Here is a 27,508-nt window from a genome sequence, read left to right as displayed (position 1 = left end):
CTCCGAGCAGGGCCAGGCAATCTCCTCTGCAGCTCTGGAGTTAAATGGCCTCAGCCGGTTGCTAGCTGTGTAATGTTGGGCAAGGCATCCAGTGTCTCTGATTCCAGTCCTCTCATCTACAAAATGGTGCTAAGAGTAAGACTTGTTTTATGGGAGCAAGTAAGATTTAGTAAGTTGAGTAAGATCAAGTAAATTAATGTTTTGTATATAAAGCGCTTAATGCCCTAACCGGTTTGGCTCAGTGGATGGAGCGTCGGCCTGAGGACTGAAGGATCCAGGTTCGATTCTGGTCAGGGGTATGTACCTTGGTTGCGGGCACATCCCCAGTGGGGGGTGTGCAGGAGGCAGCTGATCGATGTTTCTTTCTCATCGATGTTTCTGACTCTCTATCCCTCTCTCTTCCTCTCTGTAAAAAATCAATAAAATATATTTTTTAAAAAATAAAGTGCTTAAGCATTGCCCTAGCCAGTTTTGCTCAGTGGATAGAGCATCGGCCTGCAGACTGAAAGGTCCCGAGTTTGATTCTGGTCAAGGGCACGTGCCTCGGTTGCAGGCTCCTCCCCGGCCTGGGCCCCGGTCAGGGCTCATGTGGTTGGCAACCAGTCGATGTGTTCTCTCACATCCATATTTCTCTCTGTCTTTCCCTCTCTCTAAAAATCAATGGAAAAATATCCTCAGGTGAGGATTAAAAAATAATAATATTAAAAACAAATAAGTAAGTGCTTAAGCATTGCCTGGTACATTGAATAGTTATACAAATGTATCTCATTTGATATATATCTTGCTGCTCAGAGACTTTCAGTCTCCTTGGGTTAAACCAAGTTCCTGCCATAGAGGGTGGTGGTGGGGGCATAGATATGCAGGTAAAGGAATCAGGATATATAGGTTTTCAGGTGGTAATGAAGGAACATTTTAATGAGTAACCTTCAGGTCCCTCACTAAGGGATGAATTCTTCTTGTACCTAAATCTCACCTCTTCATAGCATTTTCCCTGGGTCAGGCAGGGTCCCAGCCTTGGGAACACAGGGAGGATTAAACCTTGCTTCCTGCAACCTAGGAGCCAGGAAGGGTCTGGAATGTGAGCCAGGAGAGAAGGTGCAGGCAGGGAAGGGCAAGATACCGGTGGGAAGGGGTAGCCCTGTGCTTCCCTACACACCATGGCATACAAAGCCTGGACAAGGAGCAGCAGTTCTGGGTTCCAGTCACCCACTAGCCAGACACCTGGTGTCTTGGGCAAGTCAAAGTCTTTCTCTGGACCTTCGGCTCTGAAATGTGGCTGACAGTGATGAGGGAGGTTTGGATGCGGCCATCTATGTGAAAGTGCTTGGGGAAGTGTTATATCAATACATGGGGCTCCTTTATAAGAAAAGGTGCCCAAACTTCCCATTCTTCTGAATTTGATAGCAGCATAGGTTGCATCTGTGGGGACTAATGAGAAAATATTTGTTCTTGGTCCCTGGAGGCTTCCCCAGCTTTCAGGGCACAAGGCGTGTGCGTACCCCCAGGCAGAAGGGGTACCCCAAAAAGCGGCTTTTCTTTGTTGAGGCCAAGATGGGAAGACCAGGCTGTGGTCCAAGAGAGGGGGGTGTCTGTACTCAGCAGAGGAGAGGGGCTGCTTCCTCAGAAAGAACCTTGTGAGTCAAGGGAGCTCGGGGGCTGTCTCAGCTTCCCCAGGGCAGGGCCCCATGGTTCCTCGTCCCCACGAGCCAGCAGGGTCCCCCTACCGCAGGCCTTCTCCTTAAACAGGTCCAGTCTGGTTGGGAGGGGCAGAAGGAATAGGCTCGACCTTCACTTCTGACCCCATTTTCCACATAAATTAAACGTGTCCCTTGACAGAGGTCTTGGCAGCACAGACTAAGCCCCTACGTTGTTCTCTCCTGCTGGGTTTCCCCTGTGCCTCCAGCTTCCTGGGAAAGCTGTCAGCTTTAGAAGGGGATACCCTCAGAAGAGGTTGGCTAAGGCCACCGGGAAGCCCTGGGCCTTCTAGTTTTGGATATCGTCCTCTCCTCTGACCACGTCCTCTTTAATCTAAGGTAGCAAGGCCAGCAAATGCCTGCCCTTAAGGGGACAGGGTTGGATGTGTGACTTAATAAGGCTGAGAGCCACAAGTAATCCCCTAAGTACTCTGCCGTGTAACCTAAGATTATCTGGCCTGCACACACCTGTTTGCACTCCTTTGCTGATAGCAGTATAAAAAGCACGCTAGTTAATGACTCTAGGAACTGACAGGGCATCTGGCCTATCTTGGAAAGATCTCCTGGTGAGCCAGGCTACACGTGCCTTCGTGCCTGCGGCAAGGTTGAGGAAGGACTGGAAGGGCTCACCCAGTTTCCATCCCTACACAGTCGTCAGGACCCAGCAGAGGCTGTCAGGGTCGGGGGAGGAGCTGGGGAACGGGTGTCAGCAGCTCAGTCCCGCAGTGGCAGACAGTGGGGTCTGGAACTCCCCCAGCCACGGCCTCTATGTCTTGGGAGGGGGGCAGAGTAACGCCCGCCCTGCTTGCTGCCCAGGGCAGTTGTGAAGACCTGGGAGGGAGATGCCACCGATACCAGGTCCACACCTCACTCCCGGAAGACAGGAGCTAGGTTGAGTTTAGACTCTTTTGAGAAGTAAAGTGAGTGCCAACCCTGTGTAACTGACCAATCGTGTTCTAATCATTTAGAACTGCAAGTTTCTGCTTCGGGTGGCACAGAAGATGTTGGCAATTTGTTGGAGAATCATTTCTCTGCTGGAGATGCAAGTCTAGAGGAGAAGGAAAGGGCGCTTTATGCAGAGGCGGCCCCTCAAGAGAAGAACCTGCTCCTTCACTCCCCAGATGGCAGGGAGGCTGAGAGCTCGGAGAAGACTGCCACAGGGGCCTCCGCCACTGCCCCCAGCCCAGGCTCTGACCCTGAAGCCAGCCTTTCCAATGCCTCAGCCTCAGCTCCCCCCGGGGACCCTGTGGAGCTACCAGGAGCAAGCGCCCTCCCTCCAGAAGGGGAAGAGGGGACTGGGGAAGGAGGGAGGCCAGAGCTCAGTGCCAGAGAGGGCTCACCAGAGGAGGCGGGAGGACAGGCTGGGAATGGCGTGGTCACTGAGGAAGCCAAGGAGGTCCTAGGGGACAGCCCTCCGCAGGGAGCAGCTGCGGGCACTGCAGAGCCTGAAGGCACAGGGGCCTTTCCCGTGGCAGGAGAGACAGCAGGCGAGGGCATCCCAGGGCCTGATCAGGGGCCAGAAGGGCCAGATGGAGTCGTGGACGTGGACACAAAAGCCAGGGAAGGGCCTGAGGACCAGGGGGAGCCCGGCCCAGCTGTAGAGACAGGGGGCACCCAGGAGGACCGCCCCCTGGAGGGCCAGGCGCCAGGGATGTTGCAGGAGGATCTGGAAGCTGCGTCCTCTGAGGAAGAGGGTGGTGGCCTCAGCAGAGGCGAGGAAGGAGGAGTTCCATCCCAAGAAGAATCAGAAGAGGACAGCGGCTCTGGGGCTAGCTCAGAGGAAGCGGGGGGCACCTCCGAGGAAGCGGGGGAGCCCCAGGAAGCAGCAGGAGCCCCAAGCCCTGGGGACGAGGGGGCCCAGCCGAGCTCGGAGGAACCGAATCCAGGGCCCGAGGGGGACGAGGCCCCGGAGGCCAAGGCAGAGGAGCCCGTGGAGGGGGCTCAGGGTAGGGGACCCCAGAATTGCTCCGGCACTTGGGCGGCTGCATTCTTCCTGGAAGTCTTGTATGTAGTGGGACAGGCAGGGACAGGGTGGGGCGGGAGAGCCCCAGCCAGTCCGGGTGTAGGGGGTGGAGGCCTGGTCCAGTGTCGCTGGCCCAGGGGGTGCCTTCAGGCTGCTCATGAGCCACTTCTTCCCAGTTTGGAGGAACTCGGTGAGAGGCCATGCCGTGAAGGGCTCAGAGGAACCTGGTCGCTTCTGGGTTAGGTCCTTGGGAGCCTGCCCTTTAGGATCCCTGATACAGTTGATCACCAACCAGTGCCTTAGCCTGGAGGACAAGGTGGCAGGGTTAGAGACCCTGCGCAGGCTGGTGAAGAGATGTATGGGTGGGGATGTAGGTTGGGATCCCCCTACCCACAGGGACCACATCAGTGGGCTAACACCTGGGCCTGCCCTTGAAGACTAGGCCATGTCAGGTGGGGCTGGGGTCAGGATTGCGATAGAAATCTTAGGCTGCCGTGACACTGATGCCCCGCGGATGTCCCCGTGAAGCAGCAGCTGCTGTCTCCGGACCGGGGAATAGGGAAGGAGGAGGGCAGGGCCAAAGCCAATGGGCAACACTGAGCGGGTATCGAATCCTAGGCATGGCCAGGATGCCATGGCTGCATCCACCGGGGACGCTGACCTGGACCAAGAGCTGGGCTTTTAGGATGGAGGAACTGGGATCAGTCTTCCCCTTCCATCCTTCCAGTGTGACGTCCCCCCGGCTTCCCTGCAGAATTCCGTTCTCATCTCTCATCAGCTACTTGCACCCTCTATGGGCCCTGGCAGTCAGCCAGCCCCTCCCTCATCCTGTCTTCCCTGTCCTGGGTCTGGGGTGGGGCTGCCTGGGTCCTGAGATGCTCCAATAGACACATCGATCTTCTCCGCTTCCATCCGGGTGGGACTACCCTCCCTCTGCCCCACAGGCTCAAGGCCAGCCCGCTTCTAATTAAAACCCTTTGTGCAGCCAGTTGGCAGAAACGGCCGCCCTGGGGACCTGCAGGCAGTTGTGGGCATCTCTTGCTTGGTCAGAAGCAACCGTTGAACCCCTCTCCGCCCAGAGGCTCCTCTTGCCCGTGCCTCATGGCAGCCTTATCCATCTGATCACGTGCTCATTTGATCAGGTTCTTTTGCTTAGAATCCCTCCCTGGCTTCCAGTACTTCTAGGAGGAAATGCAGACTCCCATGGTCCTCCAGGTCAGCCCCAGCGGAGCTCTCCTGCCCCACAGCACACACCCTTACCCACGGAGGCCCAGCCACCTTCCTGCTAAGCCCCTCCTGTCTCCTGTCCCTAGCTGCACCTAGTTAACTCCTCACACAGTGGAGCGTACTCATAAGTGGCCCTTCTGGGAAGTTTTTTAATCCCCTGCTAAGACTTCCTAGACACACTTCTTTGGCCCTCACAGCATCTGGAATCTTCCCTTCTCTGGCCACATTGCTGTTTATGATGATTACATTACTTTTAAGATGATTTCTCCCCCTGCCCCGCTAGACTGTAGGAAATCGACACACGGCCAGGAGCTGTGCCTGTTTTGGGCACCTCCGTCTTCCCAGCACGATGCTCAGTGCTCGGCACATCACACCTGCCCAGTCGACATTTGCTGAATACATAAACTGGGCCACAGAGCTTCGCAGATGTTGAGTTGGGATTTTCAAAGTTCTTCCTAGAGACAGAACTCCATTCAGTTGAACCTGGCAAACTTTCTGTCAGCACTTCCTCAGACCCCGCCCTTGTCCATGTCTAGGGGGCTTAGAGCCCAGCTGGCTCGTAGCTTTGCTCTCACCCTGCTCTCTGCTTCTGTCCGCAGAAGAGGCCGAGGATGTGAGTGAAGAAGCCCCACTGAGGGATCGCTCCCACATCGAGAAAACGCTGATGCTGGTCGAGGACAAGCCGGCGGACGATTACTCTGGTAACCAGAGGGAGAGGGCCCAGGGCCTGGGGCTGGGGCTGGGAGGCCTTGGGGCGGGGGCTCTGAGGCCAGCAGGTCACCCCAGGGAGGAAAGCCAGGAGGTGGGGGGCTTCGTGGAGGAGACTCTGCAAGCAGCGTCCAGGCCTGGGGGCTCTGGATTGGCAGGGAGGAGGGAAGGCAGCCCAAGCAGTGGGATCAGCGAAGGGGTAAAGGACGAAGCCCAGTGCCCTGTCTGAGATGGTGCCAGCTTCCACTGTGGCTGGGAGGGGCGTTAATAGAGTTCATCACGCTTGCTTTGATTTTTTACAGTTTACAAAGCCCTTTCGTGCCCAGTATTTCATTTCACCCTCACAATAACCCAAGCTTTCCGCGGAGCTTACTGTCTCCTCTTAGTTGAGTTAGTGAAAGCTCAGAGCAGGCAGGGTCAGGCCCTCTTCCCCCCCCTTTGTGCCTCACACCCTGCTTCACCACCTTTGAGCTCCCAGCCTCCCCCTGTGAGTCACCTCTCCCTGGAGTCATGGTCTTCCCAACACGGTGCTTGGGATGTCTGCATCCTCTGGGGGGAGGGTGGGGGAGGGGGTTCCGTCCAAGGCCTTGGGGCTCTGGGTTGGCAGGAAGGAGGAAAGGCAACCCAAGCAGAGGGACCAGTGAAAGGGTAGAGGACAGGGTGGCTGTCCTGCCCTGCGGGCTGCTTAGCGCCATACCTCCCTGCCCTCTGAGTCTAAGGCAAACACAAGTAGAGGTGGAGGCAGAGAGGAGAGGGGTTCCTCTCTGCCATGGAATGGGCCTCAGTTACCTGAAGGCTGAGGTGGTGCTTCAGGGCACGGGACTGAAGAGGGAGAGAGGAGAGGGTTCGATTAAAAAGAAAGGCAGCTTTAGGGGATGGGGAGGGAACGCCTTGGGTTTACAGATTTCTGAGGGTTGAGATGTGGACCAGCTCCTCCTTGAATGCTAATATATGGATAGTTGCTGGGCTGCAGATGTTCCCTGCTCCCCACGAGGCAGGGCTAGGGCTGCCCTGGGAAGGGACCTGGTCCACAGTGGTCAGCAGTCTGGAGTGCGCCCTACCTGACGTCCCCCTCCCTCACCCTCCTCTGTCCACAGCGGTGCTGCAGCGGCTTCGAAAGATCTACCATTCGTCCATCAAGCCCCTGGAGCAGTCTTACAAATACAATGAGCTTCGGCAGCACGAGATCACAGGTACAGTGTCCCAAGGTCCGGTCTGTACCTCCAGCCTGTCCACACTCCCCCATGAGGTTCCCGAGCTCTTTGTGTGGCGGCTCGAGGACACTGGCCCTGAGCTCTCCTAAGTTCTTGGAGACCCCAGGCATGTGACTCATCCTTTCCCTGCAAGAGTACCCCATAATTTGCCCTGACCGGTTTGGCTCAGTGGATAGAGCATCGGACTATGGACTGAAGGGTCCTGGGTTCAATTCCAGTCAAGGGCATGTACCGTGGTTGCAGGCACATCTCCAGTAGGGGGTGTGCAGGAGGCAGCTGATCGATGTTTCTCTCTCATCGATGTTTCTCTCTATCCCTCTCCCTTTCTCTCTGTAAAAAAATCAATAAAATATATTTTAAAAAGAAAAAAAAAAGAGTACCCCATAATTTGCACAGAGTTTTCCGGAAACATTTCATTTGTAAGCACTCATTCTTCAGTAGTGCAGTTTTGGATTCCAAAGGCAGTGATGCCAGCTTCTACCCCTCATGTGCTCAAGGGCCCCAAAAGCTCCCTGTTCACTTACTGAGCATGTCTTAAGTCCCCTGATTGGCCTGGAATCCTTCCCTCCTCCTGTTCACTCCTCTTGGTCAGCTTCCCTCAGGTCTGGATTATTTTAAAAATTGATTTTCAAAATAATGAAATAGGGTATACTTGGTGCAAACAACAACAACAACAACAAAAACTCTCCAAACTAAAATAGTGTAAAATAGTATACATTGAAAAACAAAATCCCTTTCTTGATTTCCAACACCTCTAATTCCACTCCCCGAGGCTCCCACTGTTATAGTTCCTCATGAATATAATTCCCTTGGATATGTGAGCATATATAAGCATGTCTTTTAAAGAAATATTTTTATTGATTTTAGAGAGGAAGGGAGAGGGGGAGAGAGATAGAAACATCAATGATGAGAAAGAATCATTGACCGGCTGCCTTCTGCATGCCCCCTACTGGGGATTGAGCCCAAAAACCTGGCATGTGCCCTGACTGGAATCAAACCGTGAACTCCTGATTCATAGGTCGACACTCAACCACTGAGCCACACCAGCTGGGCACAAGTATGTCTTTTCCTGTTTGTTTTACAAAGATGGGATCATCTCACAAAACTCTGTGTGTGTGTAGCTACTCTTGCCCTTTGAGATAGTTGCATGGATGCACTGCACTGGCTGATGGAAAGCAGGGTATTTGACATTTTCAATTAAAAAAAAAATTCCAACCACTGCTATAATTGTTACATATTTCACGCAACTACATTTGTACGATAAATTTTTACAAGTAGAACACTGGAAATTAAATATTTTGATAGTTGTTGCTAAATTGCCTTAGGTTGTACCAATTTGTACCCATAATGACAGGATATGAGAGCTCTTGTTCCCCCATAGCGATGTCTTTTTAAAGTGCTATGTATCTTTGAAAACTTTAATAATGATATCTACCTGTTGTCTCAATGGTGAGTGCCATTAAACATTTTTCTGTGTTAACTGGACACTTCTGTATATTATTAAAAAATATCTTTATTGATTTCAGAGAGGAAGGGAGAGGGAGAGAAACAGAAACATCAATGATGAGAGAGAATCATTGATCAGCTGCCTCCTGCCTGCCCCACTGGGGATCGAGCCCGCAACCCAGGCATGTGCCCTGACCTGGAACCAAACTGTGACCTGCTGGTTCATAGGCTGACACTCAACCACTGAGTCATGCCTGCCGGGCTTGGCTGCTTCTGCATATCTCATGTGATGCTCTTGATGGTTATAAAGTGTATGTGATGTAGAGTATACCTTATTCCTGCTTTCCAGAAGAGGGACTGGATGCCCAGAGATCACATAGCTGGAACTAGGGGCTATAACTCTCCTTCTCCGAGAGAACGCCCTGTTTGCACAGTGATGTCTATTGTTTCTTTTTTAAAAATATGTTTTTTATTGCTTTTAGAGAGAGCAAGGGAGAGGGAGAGAGTGAAACATCAATCGATTGCTTCATGCACACCCCTACTGGGAATCGAACCTGAAACCTGGGAATGTGCCCTGACAGGGAATTGAACCCATGACCTGGAACATGGGACAGTGCTCAACCAACTGAGCCACAATGGCCAGGCTCTATTGTTTCTTGCAAGCCTAAGAGCCAACCGATCGATCCTCTTTGGCTTCATAGAGAAAGTGCAGGTGTTGTGAGGTCACAGTCTCCCAGTTGCTTCCCTGCCCTCCACTCCCGCCTTCTCCTGCAGCCTTCAGAGCTGGCAGTTTGGCGCCCCCGCTGCCCCAGGAATAGCGCTCTGCAGGGAGGACATCCTGACTCCTGAGCTCATTTTCCAGACTTGGCTCCCCTTCCCTCTTCTCCTACCAGTGCTGGGACTCCCCTGTGCCCCTGGGCAGTCTCCTGCACAACCTCTGCTCACAGTGTCTCACCTGTAGCCTCCTTTATGTGCTAGTAATGCCCGCTGCTGCGGAGGGAGGGCTGAAACAGCAGCCGGGGAGAGCCCTGGTGGTGGTTGGTCTCAGCTGCGGGCTGAAGGTCCCCGGCCTGGGCTGGGGTAAAATAGACTTTTTGTAGGATCTTAGGTTATCACTGGGGATTCCTGCCATCCCCTCAGCCTGCCTATCCCTTCCTGTCCCCAAGCCAGGGGTTGATGCCCACAAAGATGCCAGCAACTCATGGGGCAGGGCCATGGTGTTGCTTTCAGGCAATATATATGTGCCCACCACTTGCGAGGTACCATCTTGGTCTTCTAGGATTGGTTTCACCTTAGAGAAAGAAAACTAGTGCATCAAGTAGGAGGTGCAGCCCTGGCTGGGTGGCTCAGTTGGTAGGAGTGTCATACCATGCACCGAAAGTTTTTGATTTGGTTTCTGGTCAGGGCGTGTATGGGAGGCAACCAATCGATGTTTCTCTCTCAAAATCAATGGAAATATATCCTCAAGTGAGAATTAAAAAAAAAAAAAAAAGCAAGGTACAGAAAAAGAATACCCTCCTCCTCTTTCTATAAAAAAGATGAGGAATATGTTTTCTACTAGCATTGCTTATATATGCAAGGAAATATCTGAAAGAGTATGTAGGGGGTCTAGGCCAGGGGTGGGGAACGTCTGGCCTGCGGGCCATATAAGGCCTGCAAAACAATTTGGTCTGGCCCTGCCAAGGCATTAGGGGTGAGTTAATTAAATGTTTGACCAAATATATGTAGCAGGCTAATTTTTTAAGCTGATAATTTTGTATGGCCCGCGATGATGTTATAAATATCCAAATGGCCCTTGGCAGAAAAAAGGTTCCCCGCCCCTGGTCTAGCCAGACTGGGGACAGGGATGTGAGACTTCTCACTTGTGTACCTTTTTATACTTTGATTTTTTAAAAAATCCTCACCTGAGGACATGCTTAGAGAGAGGAAAGAGAGAGAGGGAGAGAGAGAAAGAGAGAGAGAGAGAGAGAGAGAGAGAGAGAGAGAGAGAGAGAAAGAGAGAAATATTGATGTAAGAGAGAAACATCTTTTGCCTTCTGGGAATTGAACCAGCAACCTTTTTGGGCATAGGACAATGCTCTACTAACTGAGCCACTCCAGTTGGGCTTTATACTTTGATTTTTGAACCAAGACATTAAATAAATTAAAACAGAAAAAAATAAATGGAGTGCCTGATGTTTGGAGGCCTATCTATCTGCAGGCTCAGGGAGACAAAGAAGTCTGGAGAATTTTAGGCACTAAATTATGCAGGGCTGACCCTCTTTGGTTCAGAGAAGGGTTGAAAGAGCTGGGGCCGGCACAGGGTGGCCGCATCCCCCGGTTTTGAAAGCATTGGAGAATTCTGCTTTTTCTTTTAGCGACTCCAACTAGAGTGGCCTGTGCAGAGTATTCTCTCCAACATTGGACACAGGACCCAAGAACCCAAGAATTGCCTAGTCAGTACTTGGTCTTGGGACCTGGCAAATATGTCATGAACTTTGGAGGCTAATATTTGAGACTGGCCCCAGAGCCCAGGGTGGGGCTGAGTCTGAGATGGGATTTCAAGAGGTGCAGCTAAAGGGAGGGAGGCTGGGGACAGGCAACGTCAGTGTCCAGGCCGCCTAAGATTGTATGAACCTCTCTCATACCCTTTCTTTAAAAAAAAAACACAAAACTTTATTGTTCAGATTATTACAGTTGTTCCTCTTTCCCCCCCATAGCTCCCCTCCACCCGGTTCCCACCCCACCCTTTGCCCTTACACCCCCCCCCCACTGCCCTCATCCATAGGTATATGATTTTTGTCCAGTCTCTTCCCGCACCCCCCACACCACTTCCCCCGAGAATTGTCAGTCCACTCCCTTTCTATGCCCCTGATTCTATTATATTCACCAGTTTATTCTGTACATCAAATTGTCAAATTATTTATTCACTTGATTTTTAGATTCACTTGTTCATAGATATGTATTTGTTGTTAATAGTTTTTATCTTTACCTTTTTCTTCTTCTTCCGCTTCTTAAAGAATACCTTTCAGCATTTCATATAATACTGGTTTGGTGGTGATGAACTCCTTTAGCTTTTTCTTATCTGTGAAGCTCTTTATCTGACTTTCAATTCTGAATGATAGCTTTGCTGGGTAAAGTAATCTTGGTTGTAGGTTCTTGCTATTCATCACTTTGAATATTTCTTGCCACTCCCTTCTGGCCTGCATAGTTTCTGTTGAGAAATCAGCTGACAGTCGTATGGGTATTCCCTTGTAGGTAACTGAGTTTCTTTCTCTTGCTGCTTTTAAGATTCTTTCTTTGTCTTTTGCTCTTGGCATTTTAATTATGATGTGTCTTGGTGTGGTCCTCTTTGGATTCCTTTTGTTTGGGGTTCTCTGCACTTCCTGGACTTGTAAGTCTATTTCTTTCACTAGGTGGGGGAAGTTTTCTGTCATTATTTCTTCAAATAGGTTTTCAATATCTTGCTCTCTCTCTTCTTCTGGCACCCCTATAATTCAGATGTTGGGACGCTTGAAGTTGTCCCAGAGGCTCCTTACATTATCTTCATATTTTTGGATTTTTTTTCCTTCTTATTTTTCTGGTTGGTTGTTTTTTCTTCTTTGTATTTCAAATTTTTGACTTGATTCTTGGGATCCTCTAGTCTGCTGTTGGGTCTCTGTATAATATTCTTTATTTCAGTCAGTGTATGCTTAATATCTAGTTGATCCTTTTTCATATCCTCGAGGGTCTCACTAAATTTATCGGCGGTTTCTAGAAAATTCTTGAAAAACCTTATAACCGTGGTTTTGAACTCTATATCCAGTAGTTTGCTTTCCTCCATTTCTGTCATTTGTGACCTGTTTCTTTGTCTCCACATTTTGGCCGCTTCCCTGTGTTGATAGAGTGGCTTTCTGTGCTAGGTGTCCTATTGGTCCCAGTGGTTCAGCCTCCCCAATTACCTGAGGTGGACACTCTTGGTGCACCCCTTTGTGGGCTTTGTGCACAGTCTTGTTGTAGTTAAGCCTTGATTGTTGTTGGTATCACTGGGAGGAATTGACCTCCAGGCCAATTGGCTGTGAGAATCAGCTGTGTCTGCAGTGGGAGAACTTCTGTGCTGAAGACACCCTTCTGGGGCAAGACTTGCTTCAGTGGGGCTTTGGTGCTCACTGAGTCTGCCCCCTGAGTGTGTCCCTTATGGATCTGAGGAGTTTTAATCTGGATGGTCCCACTCTGACTACTGGGGACACTGGCTCTTGGATCTCTAAGGAGGTGCTAATTTAGCCTCTTCCTGAGGCTACTCAGCAGGAGCTACAGAGAGATCTGCAGATTCCTCTTCTTTGTTTGGGGTTTTGAGGTGCCCAGATGAGGCCCAACTGTGAAGCAATGCAAGCTGCTGTGGGGCCCTGGACCTTCTTTTGGATGTTCTGAGTCTCTCTGACCCAGCTGCAGTTTGTTAAGTAATTTTGGATTGCAAAGGGCCAGACCATTCATATGCAAAAGCCTCTTCACACAGCTTGGGTGGGGCGGGGTCTCAGGGAATCAACAGGGTGGAGCAAACAGCTATGGCTGATCCTCAGCCCTGCCCTAAGAGGCCCTGGGTCTCAGTGTCCCGTGGTAATCGCTGCAAGCATCTCTGAGAGAAAGCCACCCTCGAGTTCCGCCCGATGCCAGACAGTCCAGTTTCTCCCTGTATGAGTCTGGTTCCCCAAAGGCTCGCCGGGAACTGGAGTTCAGAGCCGTTGGGAGCTTGTGACTCCCTCCCGATTGAAAAAGACAACTGTGTCCTCAGTTGCCAGCCCTCTCTGAGTGCGCTTCCGTACCTCTGCACTTTACTTCCGCACCTCCTCTGAGTCCCAGTGTGCTTTTCTCTTTCCTTCTAGTTGTAGAATTTCCACTCAACCAGCCTTTCTGTGGTTCTGGATGATGTCCGTTTTGTCTTTTAGGTGTATTTTTGAAATGGTTGTGCGAGGCAGCAATTTCAGGTGTTTACCTATGCCGCCATCTTGGTTTCTCCTCTCATACCCTTTCTTCTGTTACCAATCCAGAGAGCAGAGTTTTCACAGCTCCCTGCTCTGTGGCAGCTCTCTGCTCTCCTTTTATGAACCCTTCTCTCCCAGGCTGAAACTGGGAGGCCTCACGCAGAGTAAGCTCTCCATCCGTGTCTGTTTACTTCGCTTGGTGCCTCCTTCCGGTGCTAGTGCGCCAAGCATCTGGGCAAGGCCCAAATGGTATCTTCTGGTATCTTTTAACTGGGTGATTGCACTTACGTAGCAAGCGATGTACTACTGATTGCTACATGCTGACTGGTCCGACGTAGAATTCCACAACCCAATTAGATGGACTGTCTGGGATGCAGTGTGAAGAACTGTGTCGCTCCTGTAGTGAGAAACTTGTTAGCTCACTTCCACCTCTAACTCCTGCTGCCCACAGATGGGGAAATCACTTCCAAACCAATGGTGCTGTTCCTGGGACCGTGGAGTGTTGGCAAATCCACCATGATAAACTACCTCCTCGGGTTGGAGGACACTCGCTACCAGCTTTACACAGGTGGGGTTTTCTTGTGTGATGCTTGTATGTCAATGTCATATGAAAAATCGCTATGAAAACAAAACAAAACATTTGTATGTTTTTATGTGTCATCAGCAATAATGAAAATCACATACAAGGAACCAGCAGCTACACTCATGTTGGTAGCAGCATTATTCACAATACACAAGAGGTGGATACAACCCAAATATCCATCGATGTACGAATGGATAAACAAAATGTTATTCAGCCTTGACAAATAATAAAGTTCTGATACATACTACAACATGGGTGAAACGTGGGGACCATTTTTTTTATTCATATATTTTTATTGATATTAGAGAGAGAGGAAGGGAGAGGAAGAGAGAGAGAAAAACATCTGTGTGAAAGAGAAATGTTGATTAGTTGCCTCCCATACATGCTCCAATGGGGAATTGCACCCACAACCTGGGTATGAGCCCTGACCAGGAATTGAACCCGTGACCCTTTGGTACATGGGACAACGCTCCAATCAACTGGGCCACACCAGCCAGGGCAAAATAAACCAAATTGTCATATGATTCCATTTAATGAGGCACCTAGAGTCATCAAATTCATAGAGACAGAAAGTAGAATGGTGGTTGTTGCCAGGGGCTGGGGAAGTTAAGAATGGGGAGTTAGTGTTTAATGGGTAATGAAAAAGTTCTAGAGATGGATGGTGGTCATAATGCTACTGAACTGTACACGTAAAATGGTTAAAGTGGTAAATATATATATATATATATATCTCCATCCATAGTTAACAAAAGGTAAGTCAGTCACTGGCTTAGCAAACATAGTAGCTGATTCTTGTGGCAAACCCTCCCTGAAATACCCTGCTTACCCACCTACTTTGCAGTAGGTCTCTTCCCAGGAGATGACTATTCCTACTAACCTTGTGCCTATGTGTGCAGGTGCTGAGCCTACCACCTCTGAGTTCACGGTCATCATGCATGGGCCCAAGCTAAAAACCATCGAGGGTATTGTCATGGCAGCTGACAGTACCCGGTCCTTCTCACCCCTCGAGAAGTTTGGCCAGAATTTCCTGGAAAAGCTGATTGGCATTGAGGTTCCCCACAAACTTCTAGAGCGGGTCACTTTTGTGGATACACCAGGCATCATTGAGAACCGCAAACAGCAAGAAAGAGGTAATTCAGCACTCATTTCTGACACAGGGTGAGCCTTGGACAGTGGGTGGTAGGCAGGCAGAGGGGAGGAAGTGTGGCTAGCATTGCCCAACACCAGGGGATGTGTTCTCTGCCTCCAGCCCCTACTTGTTTTACTGTGGTGCCACTTAGGTGTGGAGTACCTTGTCCTTTTACCTCCCCAAGGACTGATCTGGTTTGGAGGTGATCATTATTTTCCCAAGAGGAAGCTGATCTTCTCTGCAAGTAGCTCCTCAAGGTCCACGCTGGGGCTGAGCTGTCATTTAGGAGGCCCGGGCTGTCCTGACTGATTAAGGGCCTGGATTAATTGGGTCTCAGTCCAGGTGTACTTGACCTCTGGCTAACCTGGGGCTGGGTTGAACCTGACCTTTAATTCTTCCTGCTTTACCAGGCCTGCTTCAACATAAGCCTGTATCAAAAGCCCTACCTACCTTCAAGTGACAGGGGAGTGCCACTTTGGGCCCAGCAGGCACTAGGCTGTACATAGGCCACTGAGTATCGTCATGACTCAGGGTTATCTGCAGAGATGAGTCATAACAGGCATTTGTAGAATATATGACCAGATTATAGATCTCAGTTTATGGCTCTCACTCCTGTTTTGGTTATAACCAGACCCTGTTTTATGACTAGTAATAATATTATCACTAATATTGACCTTTATTTTACTCCTAGTATATATTAGGTAGTTTTACGCGTTATTGGCTGATTGTTGTAAAATAATTCCAAGACAGGTATTCCTAGCCTCTTCATTTTGAAAATAAGAAGTTGAATGAATCAAAAGATATTAAGCACCTACCTTGTGACCAGAAGTTTTAGTTAGGTGCTTTCCTGTATTTTTAGCAACATAGTACTCTTGAGATCAACCTAGGCTTCATAGTTCTTCTCATTTTATAGCTGAAATGCTAAAACTTGGAAACATTTAATATTCAGCTGTCCAGTGACAAAGCCCCAATTCTAGCCCGGGTCTTATGCCAGATTCACATTTCTTTCCACTAAATGATGGATCCTCTCTCTTTTTAATTTTTATTAATTAAATTTTTTTTACAATTACAGTTGATATACAATATTATGCTAATTTCAGGTGTAGAACGTAGACATTTATATAACTTAAGAAGTGATCACCTCAATAAGTCTAGTACTGGTAGATCCTCTCTTTCACATCCTTCTAATTCCCTGACTTTTTTTCCTTCAACATCTTCACCACTGCCCCGGATCTTTTTAGATAGTAGGAAAATCTCCATTTCAAAAAGAGCATTTTGCTTCCCTGGAACCTTGGATTTCACTTAGATTAAAGCAAGATTCAGGCTGGTCTTGGTTGAAGGTTGACAAAGGGCAAGAGATACACAATTAATTCTTAAAAGCCTTCAGAAGGCCAGAAAATCCTTAATGCCGTGATTTCCTTCAACCTGTGGAACGGTTTGGTTCTGGCAAGAGGCACCAGGGGCTTGGGCTGATGCTTGCTCAGCCTGACTTCTCCCTCTCTCTCCCAAAGGTTACCCCTTCAACGATGTGTGCCAGTGGTTCATTGACAGAGCTGACCTCATCTTTGTCGTCTTTGACCCAACCAAGCTGGATGTGGGTCTGGAACTGGAGACGCTGTTCCGCCAGCTGAAGGGGCGTGAATCCCAGATAAGGATCATCCTGAACAAGGCCGACAACCTGGCCACTCAGATGCTCATGCGGGTCTACGGGGCTCTCTTCTGGAGCTTGGCCCCGCTCATCAACGTCACGGAGCCCCCAAGGGTCTACGTCAGCTCCTTTTGGCCGCAAGACTACAAGCCCGATACCCACCGGGACCTGTTTCTCAAGGAAGAGATCTCCCTCCTGGAAGACCTGAACCAGGTGATCGAGAACAGATTGGAGAACAAGATTGCCTTCATCCGCCAGCATGCCATCCGGGTTCGCATCCACGCCCTTTTGGTCGACCGATACCTGCAGACGTACAAGGACAAAATGACCTTCTTCAGTGACGGAGAGCTGGTCTTCAAGGACATTGTGGAAGATCCTGATAAATTCTATATCTTCAAGACCATCCTGGCAAAGACCAACGTCAGCAAATTCGACCTTCCCAACCGAGAGGCCTATAAGGACTTCTTCGGGATCAACCCCATTTCTAGTTTCAAGCTCCTGTCCCAGCAGTGCTCCTACATGGGGGGCTGCTTTCTGGAGAAGATTGAGCGGGCCATCACCCACGAGCTCCCCGGCCTCCTGGGAAGCCTGGGGCTGGGGAAGAATCCAGGTGCTCTCAACTGTGACAAAACAGGGTGTGCTGAAACCCCAAAGAATCGCTATAAGAAACACTAGGTTGTGGTGTGGCCAGTCTCGGGTTCCTGTTGGTGAATGAGCTTGTGTTCTAACTGTCTGAGAAGTCCTGGTTTATTAGCCCTTTGAGCCACACTGGCACAGAATCATCACACATTGGAGATTGGGGAGTTCATTGAGGCCAGTGGTGGGGGAAGGTGTGGGTCGAGGGAGGAGAGTGGAAACTGTGAATTATAGTTTGCTTGTCTCATTGCTTCAATTAGGAGGCCTGATTGAGGCAAGTCAGGCCATACCTGCTTTTCCTGGGTCCTATCTGGGAGGGACAGAGAGCAGCTAAATTCTAGGGTATACTGAATTGATGAGCATTAAATAAGCTAAAAGCAGCTGAAGTTCCTTTCCCCCCTGTAAGCTGGGAAAAGAGAAGACATGAGTCAGTGGGACTGTCCTGGTCCTTTGTGGCTGCCTTCCACACAGTCTTCTGTGTCCCCCCGCCAGTGCTCAGCTGTCTCTTAAACTTTGGTTGACTTCACTAGGGGATACTCTCCTGGGCCTGAATTAACCTGGGTTTTGAGCCCACCCCCAGGCTCTCTTCCCTGTTCCCTCCAGGGTTGGGAGGGATGGTTTAGGGTACCCGAACACTAAGAGAGAACAAGAGTTCCCAGGCTAAGAGAAGCATCTGCCTCCCCCACGCCATCTCTCTGACGTGGTGTTCTAAGCCAGCTGGGAAGCTGAGTCCCTTTATTGGCCCAAGAGAAGGGCCAGTGTTCTATGCATTCAGGTAATTCACTGGAAGTGACTTCAGTGAAAGTACAGCTCAGAGGGTTAATTGGTTTGCAGTGTGTCTTTGTTTATTGCATGTCTTGGAAAACTTGGACCCTAAAGTCTTTGGGTTTCAGAGGGGACAATGGAGACCTAGCTCCTTTTCGTTGGGGACTTCTCTGGGCAGCCCGCCTCTTCCAAATTTAAGAGGAGGCTGTTTCCACAACTTCTCTGTGGAGACACTCTGCAGAAGGGTCGTTCCTTCCTGATTTTCATCGCCATGGCTTTCCCTTTCCCTTCTTCTCATTCCCTGATGTGCTAACACTCAAAACTTACAGGAGTCAGAACCAGCACCAGTCATCAATGTCAGTGGCAACTAAGGCTCAACCTTCAGTTTTCCACCTGAACTTGATGCTGATTCCCACCGGACATACCGCAGGAAAGCCTGGGCCTTCAGACACCAATAAGTGTGGATATGTGTGTATTATGTTGTCCAAGAGAGATTAGGGAGATAACAGATGCCAGAGGGCATAGCGAAAGACCTTGTGAGAGTTCTGCCTGGCTGGTGTGCCACCCAGAAGGGCAGCGAGGGACTGAGGATGGGGGAAGGACCCTGGAGGGAAGGAGCCATTTGACAAAAGGCGGGTAAGGGAACAGTCTGTGCAAATCCTGGAGACTGGGCCCAGGGCTGCCTGAGGGGCTCCTGCCGAGTGAGCCAGCCTCTCTTGGGAGCTTTGCCAGGAGGCATGGGTCAGGACCCGCCAGCACCAGGAAGTCATCCTGGAGCAGAAGGAAAGTGAAGATGAAGGCAGAGGGAGCAGAGCGGCACTGAGGATCGGCAGTGGAAGTGAACTGGCAATCAAACCATGCGGAGAACTGCAACTTCGGAATTCCTGTTTCTCAGAATTAGTAGCGCTCTGGTGCGGCTGCAACAGAGGCTGCTTCCTTTGGCTTCGTGGAGGACCTGGAACCTCCCTCAAGAAAGCCAGAGGCCCCACAGCCTTCAGGACATTGTTTCTAAGGACAGAGCCAACCAGAGAAGAAAAAGGATCGCCTAGGGGTGTCCAAGGAGCCTGGTGACAGGGCCTATGAGCTGCTTTTCTTCTCACCAAGAACCAACGCTTGCCTCATCTCTCTGTCATTTACCCTCTCGAGAGTCTGCCCTCCCACCTTGCTCCTTAATGCCCCTAAGGCACTGGAGCTCCTCGTGGCATATCTGTGCTTCTCAGTGCAGTAGGGGAAATAAAATATGCAGAATTGTATGGGCATTGTCACAGCTACTACCACCATTGCTTTGGGGGAAGAAGGTGGAATGAGGCTGATACATTCATACAATATTTATATTTTCAGGGTGGTGACATTGCCAGTGTGACCCCCCCCCTTTCTTTTCTCCATCCATTTTTCTTTTCTTATTCCTAATCCTATGCTCACTCCTTGACTTACCTTTTCTCTAACTGCCCGCAGGCTTGTCTATCAGTCAGCTTGGACTTTAAGAGCTATTTTGTGCCTCACTCTATGGAGGTGGATTTTAAGCAGAATTCTGACTTTTATGGTGGGGGTATAGGGGGGTGGGTTGAAGGCTGGGGGGCATTTAGGATCCAGAGATCCCTCAAGAGGAGTATTTGTGCCTGAATAGTAGCTGTTTCTCTCCAAAGTGGAACCTTTCCAGTGTTCTTTCCATTCTGATTTCATCAGGTAGAAAGTCTCAATAAAGTTCCAATCTCTCTTTAACACATTGTACTTTGATTGTATCCAACCAGTTCAATCTCTTTATCTTCCGTTAAATCTAGTAGAGTGTACTAATTTTCATTAAGACTGTTTTTTAGAGTTTTAGGTTCACAGCAAAATTGAGAGTAAGGCAAGAGATTTCCTATACACTCCTCCCCCCAACATGCATAGCTTCCTTCACTATCAACACCCCCCCAGAGTAATACATTTGTTACAATTGATGAACCTACACTGACCCGTCATAGTCACCCAAAGTTCATAGCTTACATTAGGGTTCACTCTTGGTGTTGTATGTTCTGTGGGTTTGGACAAATGTTTAATGACATGTACCCACCATTATAGTGTCATACAGAATAGTTTCACTGTCCTGAAAAATCCATGTGCTACACCTATTCATTCCTCCTGTCTGCTCTCATTCCCATGTACCAATTTTTAAATCTTGGGAATAGGTTGAAAATTTATAATTGCATCTCCTTACCCCTCCCTGTCTTCTTTTCAAGCTTCCTTCTTCTAGCCTCCCAGTGTCAAAGATGACCTGTTCCCTCAGTTGGCTATGAAACTAAGGCCTGCTGTAGTATAATGGTAAACTTGAAGAAACACTTCCCTGAAATTGTCATTCTCCCTGCTTCTGTGGCAGTCCCATTAATAGGAGTTATTGAAAACTAACCCAGTCTCTCACAGAGGCATTTGATCCACGCCCTCAGGCACACAGCTGCCCACTTGGTGCCTGAAGGCTCTGGTGGAAGGAGCAGAAAGGTCTGCCCTGAATGTAAGGATGGCATCTCCCTTGGCTTCTACAGGAAGTGGTGGCCCCATAGCATAGCCTGGGCCTCCTGCCTATTCTTGTCTTTAAAGAAACCTGAGCCCTAACCGGTTTGGCTCAGTGGATAGAGAATCCGCCTGTGGACTGAAGGGTCCCGGGTTCAATTCCGGTCAAGGGCATGTACCTTGGTTGCGGGCACAACCCCAGTGGGGAGTGTGCAGGAGGTAGCTGATCAATGTTTCTCTCTCATCGATGTTTCTAACTCTCTATTCCTCTCCTTTCCTCTCTGTAAAAAAATCAATAAAATATATTTAAAAAAACACAAAACCTGAACCTGTCCATGTCTCCCCAAGCCTGTGCCCTTCAGAGCGGAGGTCCCCATTCCCCCCCCCCACACACACACTTGAGAGCATGTTTCTTTAAAAATATATTTTTTTAATTGATTTCAGAGAGGAAGGGAGATGGGGAGAGTGACAGAAACATCAATGATGAGAGAGACGCATTGATCGGCTCCTGCATGCCCCACACCAGGAATCAAACCATGACCGCCTGGTTCATAGGTTGATGCTCAACCAGCCAGCCATGCTGGCCAGGTGAGAGCATGTTTCTTAAAAGGACAAGACCTGGGTCCTCGGAGTTGGTGGGAGGTTGGACTGCCAGGCCAGGGAAGATGTGGGATTCAGCTGCTTAGCCACCTGCTCTGGGTTTTCCTGTCAGAAGGGGCTGATCTCAGGGCCTGATGAGTAGGGCAATGCAGTTCATTTCCTCCCTCTCCCTTGCTCTCCTCTTGATTAGGGTCCACAGTCCACAGTCTAAGTAACTGAGCAAGCTGACCTAAGACCACTGCTGCCTACCCACACCTGCCCCAGGTCACTTCTCCCACCCCTGATTGCAACCAGCATGTTCCCAAGACTGGGAGAAATAAGGAGCTTTTCCCTGGAAAAGGGAAGGTAGGTGAGATCTGTTTTGAAGATAAATATAACATGCCAGAAACTGCTGGCGTGACCAAACTGGACTATTTCACAAGCCTCACACCTTACCATCTTTAGGTTAAGTCTGCCATTAAGACGATAGGTAAGCAAACACAAAATGGAGGAAGCAAAATCAAAGACCATTCTAAACATCGGCCAATGATGTGAGGGGCTAAATGGAGAGTATTTTTACAGGTATGTGTACGTACCCTCTGCATATATGGGGGTTGCATGTGGTTATATCTACACTAATAAAAGAGAAAAATGGTAATTGGCGTACGAGCTACCATTTTCATTGGCTAATCAGGGCTATATGCAAATTAACTGCCAACTAAGATTGGCAGTTAATTTGCATATGTAGGCACAATGCAGGGAGGCAAAAGGGAAAGCAGGAAGAAGCCCCCTGCCACTGACAGTGATTGGAAACCCAGGGGGGAGCTAAGAGCTGGGGGGCAGGGCAAAGGCGGCCCTGGGGCCTGGGGCCGCCTTTGCCCTGCCCCCCAGCCATGATCGGAGAATCAGGTGCCTTTTCCGCCCTGGCCAGTGATAGCAGGAAGTAGGGGTGGAGCCAGCGATGGGAGCTGGGCACGGTCGAAGCTGGCAGTCCCGGGAGCTAGGGGTCCCTTGCCTGGGCCTAAAGCGAAGCACACGATCGCGGGGCCGCTGCAGCTGTGGGTCCCCGCTGTCCGGGCCGGACGCCTCAGCCAGAGGCATCCTGCAGGGGCAGGGGCAGAGCCCGCGCGATCGCGGCGCCCCCCGCTGCCACTGCGGGTCCCTGCTGCCCGGGCCAGACGCCTAGGCCAGAGGCGTTAGGCCTGGGCAGGGGCGGAGCCTGCAACCGCAGGGAGCTGGGGGTCCCCTGCCCAGGCCTGACACCTCTGCCGAAGACCTCAGGCCTGGTCAAGGGGCCAATCCGGTGATTGGTGATCGGAGGGTGATGAGGGTCAACTCCTCTGGCCGAGGCATCAGGCCTGGGTGGGGGGCGGAGCCGGGGATAGGGGGGATATGATGGTCCCCTTGCCCAGGCCTGAAGCCTGGGTCAAAGGCGTCAGGCTTGGGCGGGGGGTGAAGCAAGCGATCAGAGGGAGATGGGGGTCCCCTGCCCAGGCATGATTCCTGGGCCAGAGGCCTCAGGCCTGGGCGGGGGCCAGAGCCAGTGATCGGGAGGAGATGGGGGTTCCCTGTCCAAGCCTGACACCTCTGGTGGAGGCGTCAGGCCTGGGCAAGGGGCCGATCAGGCGATCGGAGGGTGATGGGGGTGTACGCCTCTGGCCGAGGCATCAGGCCTGGGCAAGGGGCAGAGCCAGCAATCGGAGGGTCTGGGGGTCCCCTGCCCAGGCCTGATGCCTGGGCCAGAGGCATCAGGCCTGGGCTGGGGGCAGAACCAGTGATGCGGGGAAATGAGGGTCCCCTGCCCAGGCCTGACACCTCTGTCAGAGGCGTCAGGCCTGGGCAAGGGGCCGATCCTGCTATTGGAGGGTGATGGGGATCAACACCTGAGGGCTCCCAGTATTGAGAGGGGGCAGGCTGGGCTGAGGGACACTCCCCCCCCCCCCAGTGCATGAATTTCGTGCACCGGGCCCCTAGTATATATATATATGGGGTGTGCAGGGACCTTCATGTAATGTCTGTGTGTGGACAAACAGCTGCGTATGTGAGTTTTTGTGGCCAAATGATGCCCCGGTACCTAGCACAGTGCCTGGCACGTAAGACTCATCACCCATGTGGCAACAGAATGAAAGAAAGAATAACTGTTTTTTTGGGGGGAGGGGGTAAAGATGAGGTCTGTGCATTGCATCTTGTGTGGAGAGGGTCCAGAGGAACAGGTATGTCTGGGGTGGTGGGTGGGCATGGCTGAGAAGTCATTGTATGAATGATGTGGGAATGGATTAGGGGAGCATGCGTGAGTGGAGTGGACCCGAAGCCCAGCCCAGTATGGAGACCCAGGGAAATTTTAGCCACAGAGGACACCCTGCCAGACCCTGGGCTTTGCAGGAGTTGGATGCTACTCCAGGCAACCACCTGAAAGTTAGAGCCTTCAGAAACTCACAAGTCCTGGCAACATTTCATGCCAATTCCACTTTCTACAGCATTAGGCTGAGGCTTTTCCCAATCCAGGGAAACCCTTTCTTTAGAGCAGGGGTGGAGAACCTTTTTTTCTGCCCAAGGCCATTTGTATATTTATAACATCATTTTCGGGCCCTACAAAATTATCCACTTAAAAATTAGCCTGTGACATTTGGTCAAACATTTGATTAATTCACCCCTAATGCCTTGGCGGGGCCAGACCGAATGACTTCACAGGCCTTCCTCGGGCCGATGTTCCCCACCCCTGCTTAAGAAGAACTTAGAGGCAATAAAAACAGGAGTATAAGAAAAAAAGTAAGTGAGAGTAGAGACACAAATTTGCCTGTAGCAAAGGTGTATTCAACAGATTCTTAGGAATTCCCTGTACCCACCTCTCATCCAAAGGATAAAATAACATGCACAAATGAGTGTTTTTACATGTCTGCCTGCACTGTGGAACATGTTCTCTGTTTTCACATAATGACAATGGGGAAGGGAATCGATTTCTAGAGTACTCCTTTGTGCCAGGAACTGGGCTGTAGGCGTAGAGACATCATCACACTTATACCTTAAGACAATGGGATACTTTTAAGAGCTGTGCCCCAGGCCACACGCCGAGTGCTTTATGTGCACTATTTCATTTAATCCGTCAAGAACCCCACAGGAAGGGGCCATCCAGTCCAGCATGCTGGAGTCACATTGCTTGGGATTCAGCCTGGGCTCCACCACGTACTAGCTGCGCAGCCTTAGACAAATGTCTTAACTTCTCGGTGCTTCAGTTTCCTCATTCATAAAGTGGAGATATTAATAGTCCTCTCATGGAGCTGTCAGGATTAAATGACTTAATATTTGCAATGTGCTTGAAGTAGTACACAGCCCACAGAAAGCATTCAGTACATGTTATGACTATTATTCATATTTTACTGATGAGGAGACTGATGGTCAGAGTGGTTGAGATGATGGCATGTGTAAGTGATAGGGTCAAAATCCTAGCTGCTGCCTGACTCGCCCTACAGGTTATCGTAGGTTACTGGCTTAGGGTCATATTGGGTGACACTGGCCTCCCTGATCCCAAAGTGGAAAAAATTCAGAACTGCCTAATTTTTTAAGTAGTCACTCAGCATCTTGAACCTTGGTAGTAACAAAATTTAAACCATTTAAAAGTAATTTTCTTTAGAATTGTTATTGAGGATTATTTCCTGAACAAAAAAATACTTAAAATTGAAAAACAACAACACATACCCACTTAACGCTCTATTTCATATTTTATTTTCACCACAATCATCTTATAAAATGGATAGGTATATATATTGTCCCCAAACCCAAAATAAACAGGAGGAAAGCAAATCTCCAGAGAAAATGTTAAAGTTCATATAGCTGGTACATGACAAATCAAACTAAAAGGCCAAATGTCTACCCATTTCACTATTTCTGCTATATTCAATCACATCAATTTGTGTTAAACTGGAGCCTAGACCAGTACATTTTTCTGACACACTAAAAAGAGTGATTTTGTATTTGCGAAGAATGCAAAAATATGTTTTGGATATATTTCCATTTTCTTAAAACTTCTGGACTCCCCCCCCCCAACTTAAAATGATTTGGAATTTTGACATATTTATTCAGCCATAATCCCTGCTCTAGGGGAGCTAAGCATTGAATCAGGGATACCAGGCATGGAACTGGAATGACTAGGGAGGGAAGTCTTCAGGGATAAAGTGACCACATTTTCATAAATGGGGATACATGGTCTGACAGGAGGTTTTTTCTCTCTCGTTTGCAAAGGTAATTAGCTGAAAAGTCTGACCAATGCATGCAGACCGTGACATTTATTTAAACATTCAATAGATTCTCTTTGTGGAGGAGAATGCACTTCCACACCATCAGGGCTCTTCTGAGAACACCGCCACACCCGGGGGTTACCAAGCTTGGGAAGAGCGTGGGATTCTAGCTACACTTTGCAGGATGGGCAGGTTCGGAAGGTCAGGGATCAGGGGATTGGATCCGGGGAAAGATCCAGGGCCCAGACTAAGAGAAAGGGAGATAGCGGTGTGTGGCGGTGGAGGAATCAAGGTGAGATGAGGTAAGTGGGGGAAAACCAGCCTTTAAATGGAAGCCCGAGGAGTCTGGGCTCCAGGCCACCGCAAAGCTCTGACAGGAGGGAGCCATGAAGAAGCAGGGAAGGTCGGGCCGCCCTGGGCTGCTGGAGAGGTGAGGGCTGGAGGCCAGGGAGCCCATTTTCGCAACATTGATAGTATCCGTTGGGCAGTGTCCCTCGGACCCCTGACCCCCGGCCTGCTGGGCGGGGGGCCCTGGGTTTCTGTCCTGCCCACCCCGAGGAGCTGGGGACCGACTGCTGGAGCCCCTTAAGGAGGCGGCGGGAAGAAGCCCCATCATTAGTCGGGCCCTGGGCAGACCAAATCTGTGTCTCTTCTTGGACCCTTGTGACAGTTCGGTCACTCCATCCCAGATGACCAGGGACAGCGGACGTACGGACACGCAGCTGGTGCGCCCAGGGCCAGATAAGGATGCGGGGCTGCTCCCGCCCCCACTCCCTCCCGCGGCGCCGGGTCTGCACAAGTCCCGCGGGCTCGGGCTCCCAGCGCGGCCCGGCCCGCGTCCTCACTGCGGCTGGAGGACCTCGGCGGGTCTCTGCCCGAGTCGTGAGGGTGGGGGAATCGGGAGCCTGGCCGACTTTGGACTCGTCCCTCAAACCCGCCTCCTCGCACACGCACACATCGGCTAGTTCTGAGGGGGGCTCATCAGCGTGACCCCGCGGACCCACCGAGCGGCGGCACCCGCGCCGAATCCCCGCAGGGTCTGGCCGGAGCCCACTCTGCGCATGCGCCTCCACTCGCGGCCGCGGCCCGGCCCAGGCCCCTCCAGGCCGCGCGCCTCCGAGTCACGCGCAGGCGCTCACGCATGCGCAGGCTCGCGGCGGCGCTCCCTGCGCGCGGGCTCGGCGGAGTGGGGTGGGCGGTGCCTCAGCGCCCGGGCCGGGGCGGCGGGTTCCTGTCCCCCGGGGCCGGCCCGCGAGCTTCGCCCCCTCGGCTTTCACCCCCCCCGCCCCCCGCAGGGCGGAGGCGCCGCGATGGCCGCTGCGCCGTGGGCTCGCCGCTCCCCTCCCTCCCGCTCGGTGCGCTGCTGGCTCCCGAACCCCCGCAGGGTGTCGGCAGTTTTGATTTGGGCCGGGGCGGGCTCTGGACCTGCTCACGCTTGTGGTGTGAGGTCACGGAGTTCGGGAGGCATTTGAGGAACGTGGAGAATGCCGGAGACAGATCGGGGCTGGTGGTTATTCTGTTGTGGTTTTCTCCTGCGGCCAGCCCTCAGGTAAAACAGGAACCGAGACTTCAGAGGTTCCCCCACCGCCTCCCTTAACCTTCAGAAACTCAGAGGAACTTGAGTGCAGACCGCCCTCCCCTCCCGCTCCTGGGGACAGACTCCCACTTACCGCGCCCACGTTCCCCTGCTTCTGTGCCGGGAACTCCAGATAAAGGGGACGGGAAGGGTGCTGTTCTCACTAGGATGGAAGCAGGGTGGCAACCATGCGTGGGTAAAATGTTTAATATTTTAATCCTGCGGATTTGGCTTCTGTCATTTGCTTGCTAAAATAATGGAAAAGTTATTTTGATTTTTCTGAATTATATAAATCATCCCATTCGATTGAATATACCCTGTTGATTGTAATTGGAATTCCCCATGGGTTGTGCTAGTACTGGTTTTAGAAAACACGTTCCTCTGCACCTGGAGACCAGGACAGCACAATTACTCTAAATTGCCTCAGTGGCTCCAGATAACGTGTTTCTGCGTTGACCCCATGGTCCCGAGACCCGATGGCTCCAGATAATGTGTTTCTGTCAACTCGGTGGCCCCAAGACCCAAAACTATAATTAGTCTTTGTAGATAACGAATCGGCTCAATCTAGCTTCTGTAACAAACTGCTTTGTGCAAACCAGGTCCCTCACTTCAAACCCAAAGATGTAATCAACACCTGTGTGATTTTTGCCTCTATAAATCTGGTGTTGCGGTCATTTA

At 50.6% G+C, this 27,508-nt stretch overlaps 2 protein-coding genes across 4 annotated transcripts in view; both read left to right on the top strand.

Annotated features, from left to right (window-relative positions):
* SRL (sarcalumenin) overlaps positions 1-20,714 on the top strand; it is a 44,534-nt gene extending 23,820 nt beyond the window's left edge. The window contains exons 2-7 of one of the 2 annotated variants that reach the window (XM_059692956.1): positions 2,663-3,640; positions 5,484-5,585; positions 6,690-6,785; positions 13,644-13,760; positions 14,672-14,905; positions 16,416-20,714. In XM_059692956.1, coding sequence (XP_059548939.1) covers positions 2,663-3,640; positions 5,484-5,585; positions 6,690-6,785; positions 13,644-13,760; positions 14,672-14,905; positions 16,416-17,227 — 2,339 coding nt within the window. In that variant the 3' untranslated portion in view covers positions 17,228-20,714. The remainder of the gene's footprint in view (positions 1-2,662; positions 3,641-5,483; positions 5,586-6,689; positions 6,786-13,643; positions 13,761-14,671; positions 14,906-16,415) is intronic. The other variant, XM_059692957.1, reaches the window with a different exon arrangement.
* Positions 20,715-25,486: 4,772 nt separating this feature from the next.
* The window catches only part of LOC132233024 (uncharacterized), a 44,398-nt gene continuing 42,376 nt past the window's right edge, over positions 25,487-27,508 (top strand). For both annotated transcript variants that reach the window (XR_009452535.1, XM_059692954.1), the window contains exon 1: positions 25,487-26,803. Coding sequence is in view for 1 of the 2 variants with exons in the window: in XM_059692954.1 (XP_059548937.1) it covers positions 26,396-26,803 (408 nt within the window). In the remaining variant the exon portion in view is untranslated. The remainder of the gene's footprint in view (positions 26,804-27,508) is intronic.

This window comes from Myotis daubentonii, chromosome 4 (assembly GCF_963259705.1).
Source record: "Myotis daubentonii chromosome 4, mMyoDau2.1, whole genome shotgun sequence".
NCBI classification, from domain to species: Eukaryota; Metazoa; Chordata; class Mammalia; order Chiroptera; family Vespertilionidae; genus Myotis; species Myotis daubentonii.
This window is presented reverse-complemented; position numbering and strand designations above follow the sequence as displayed.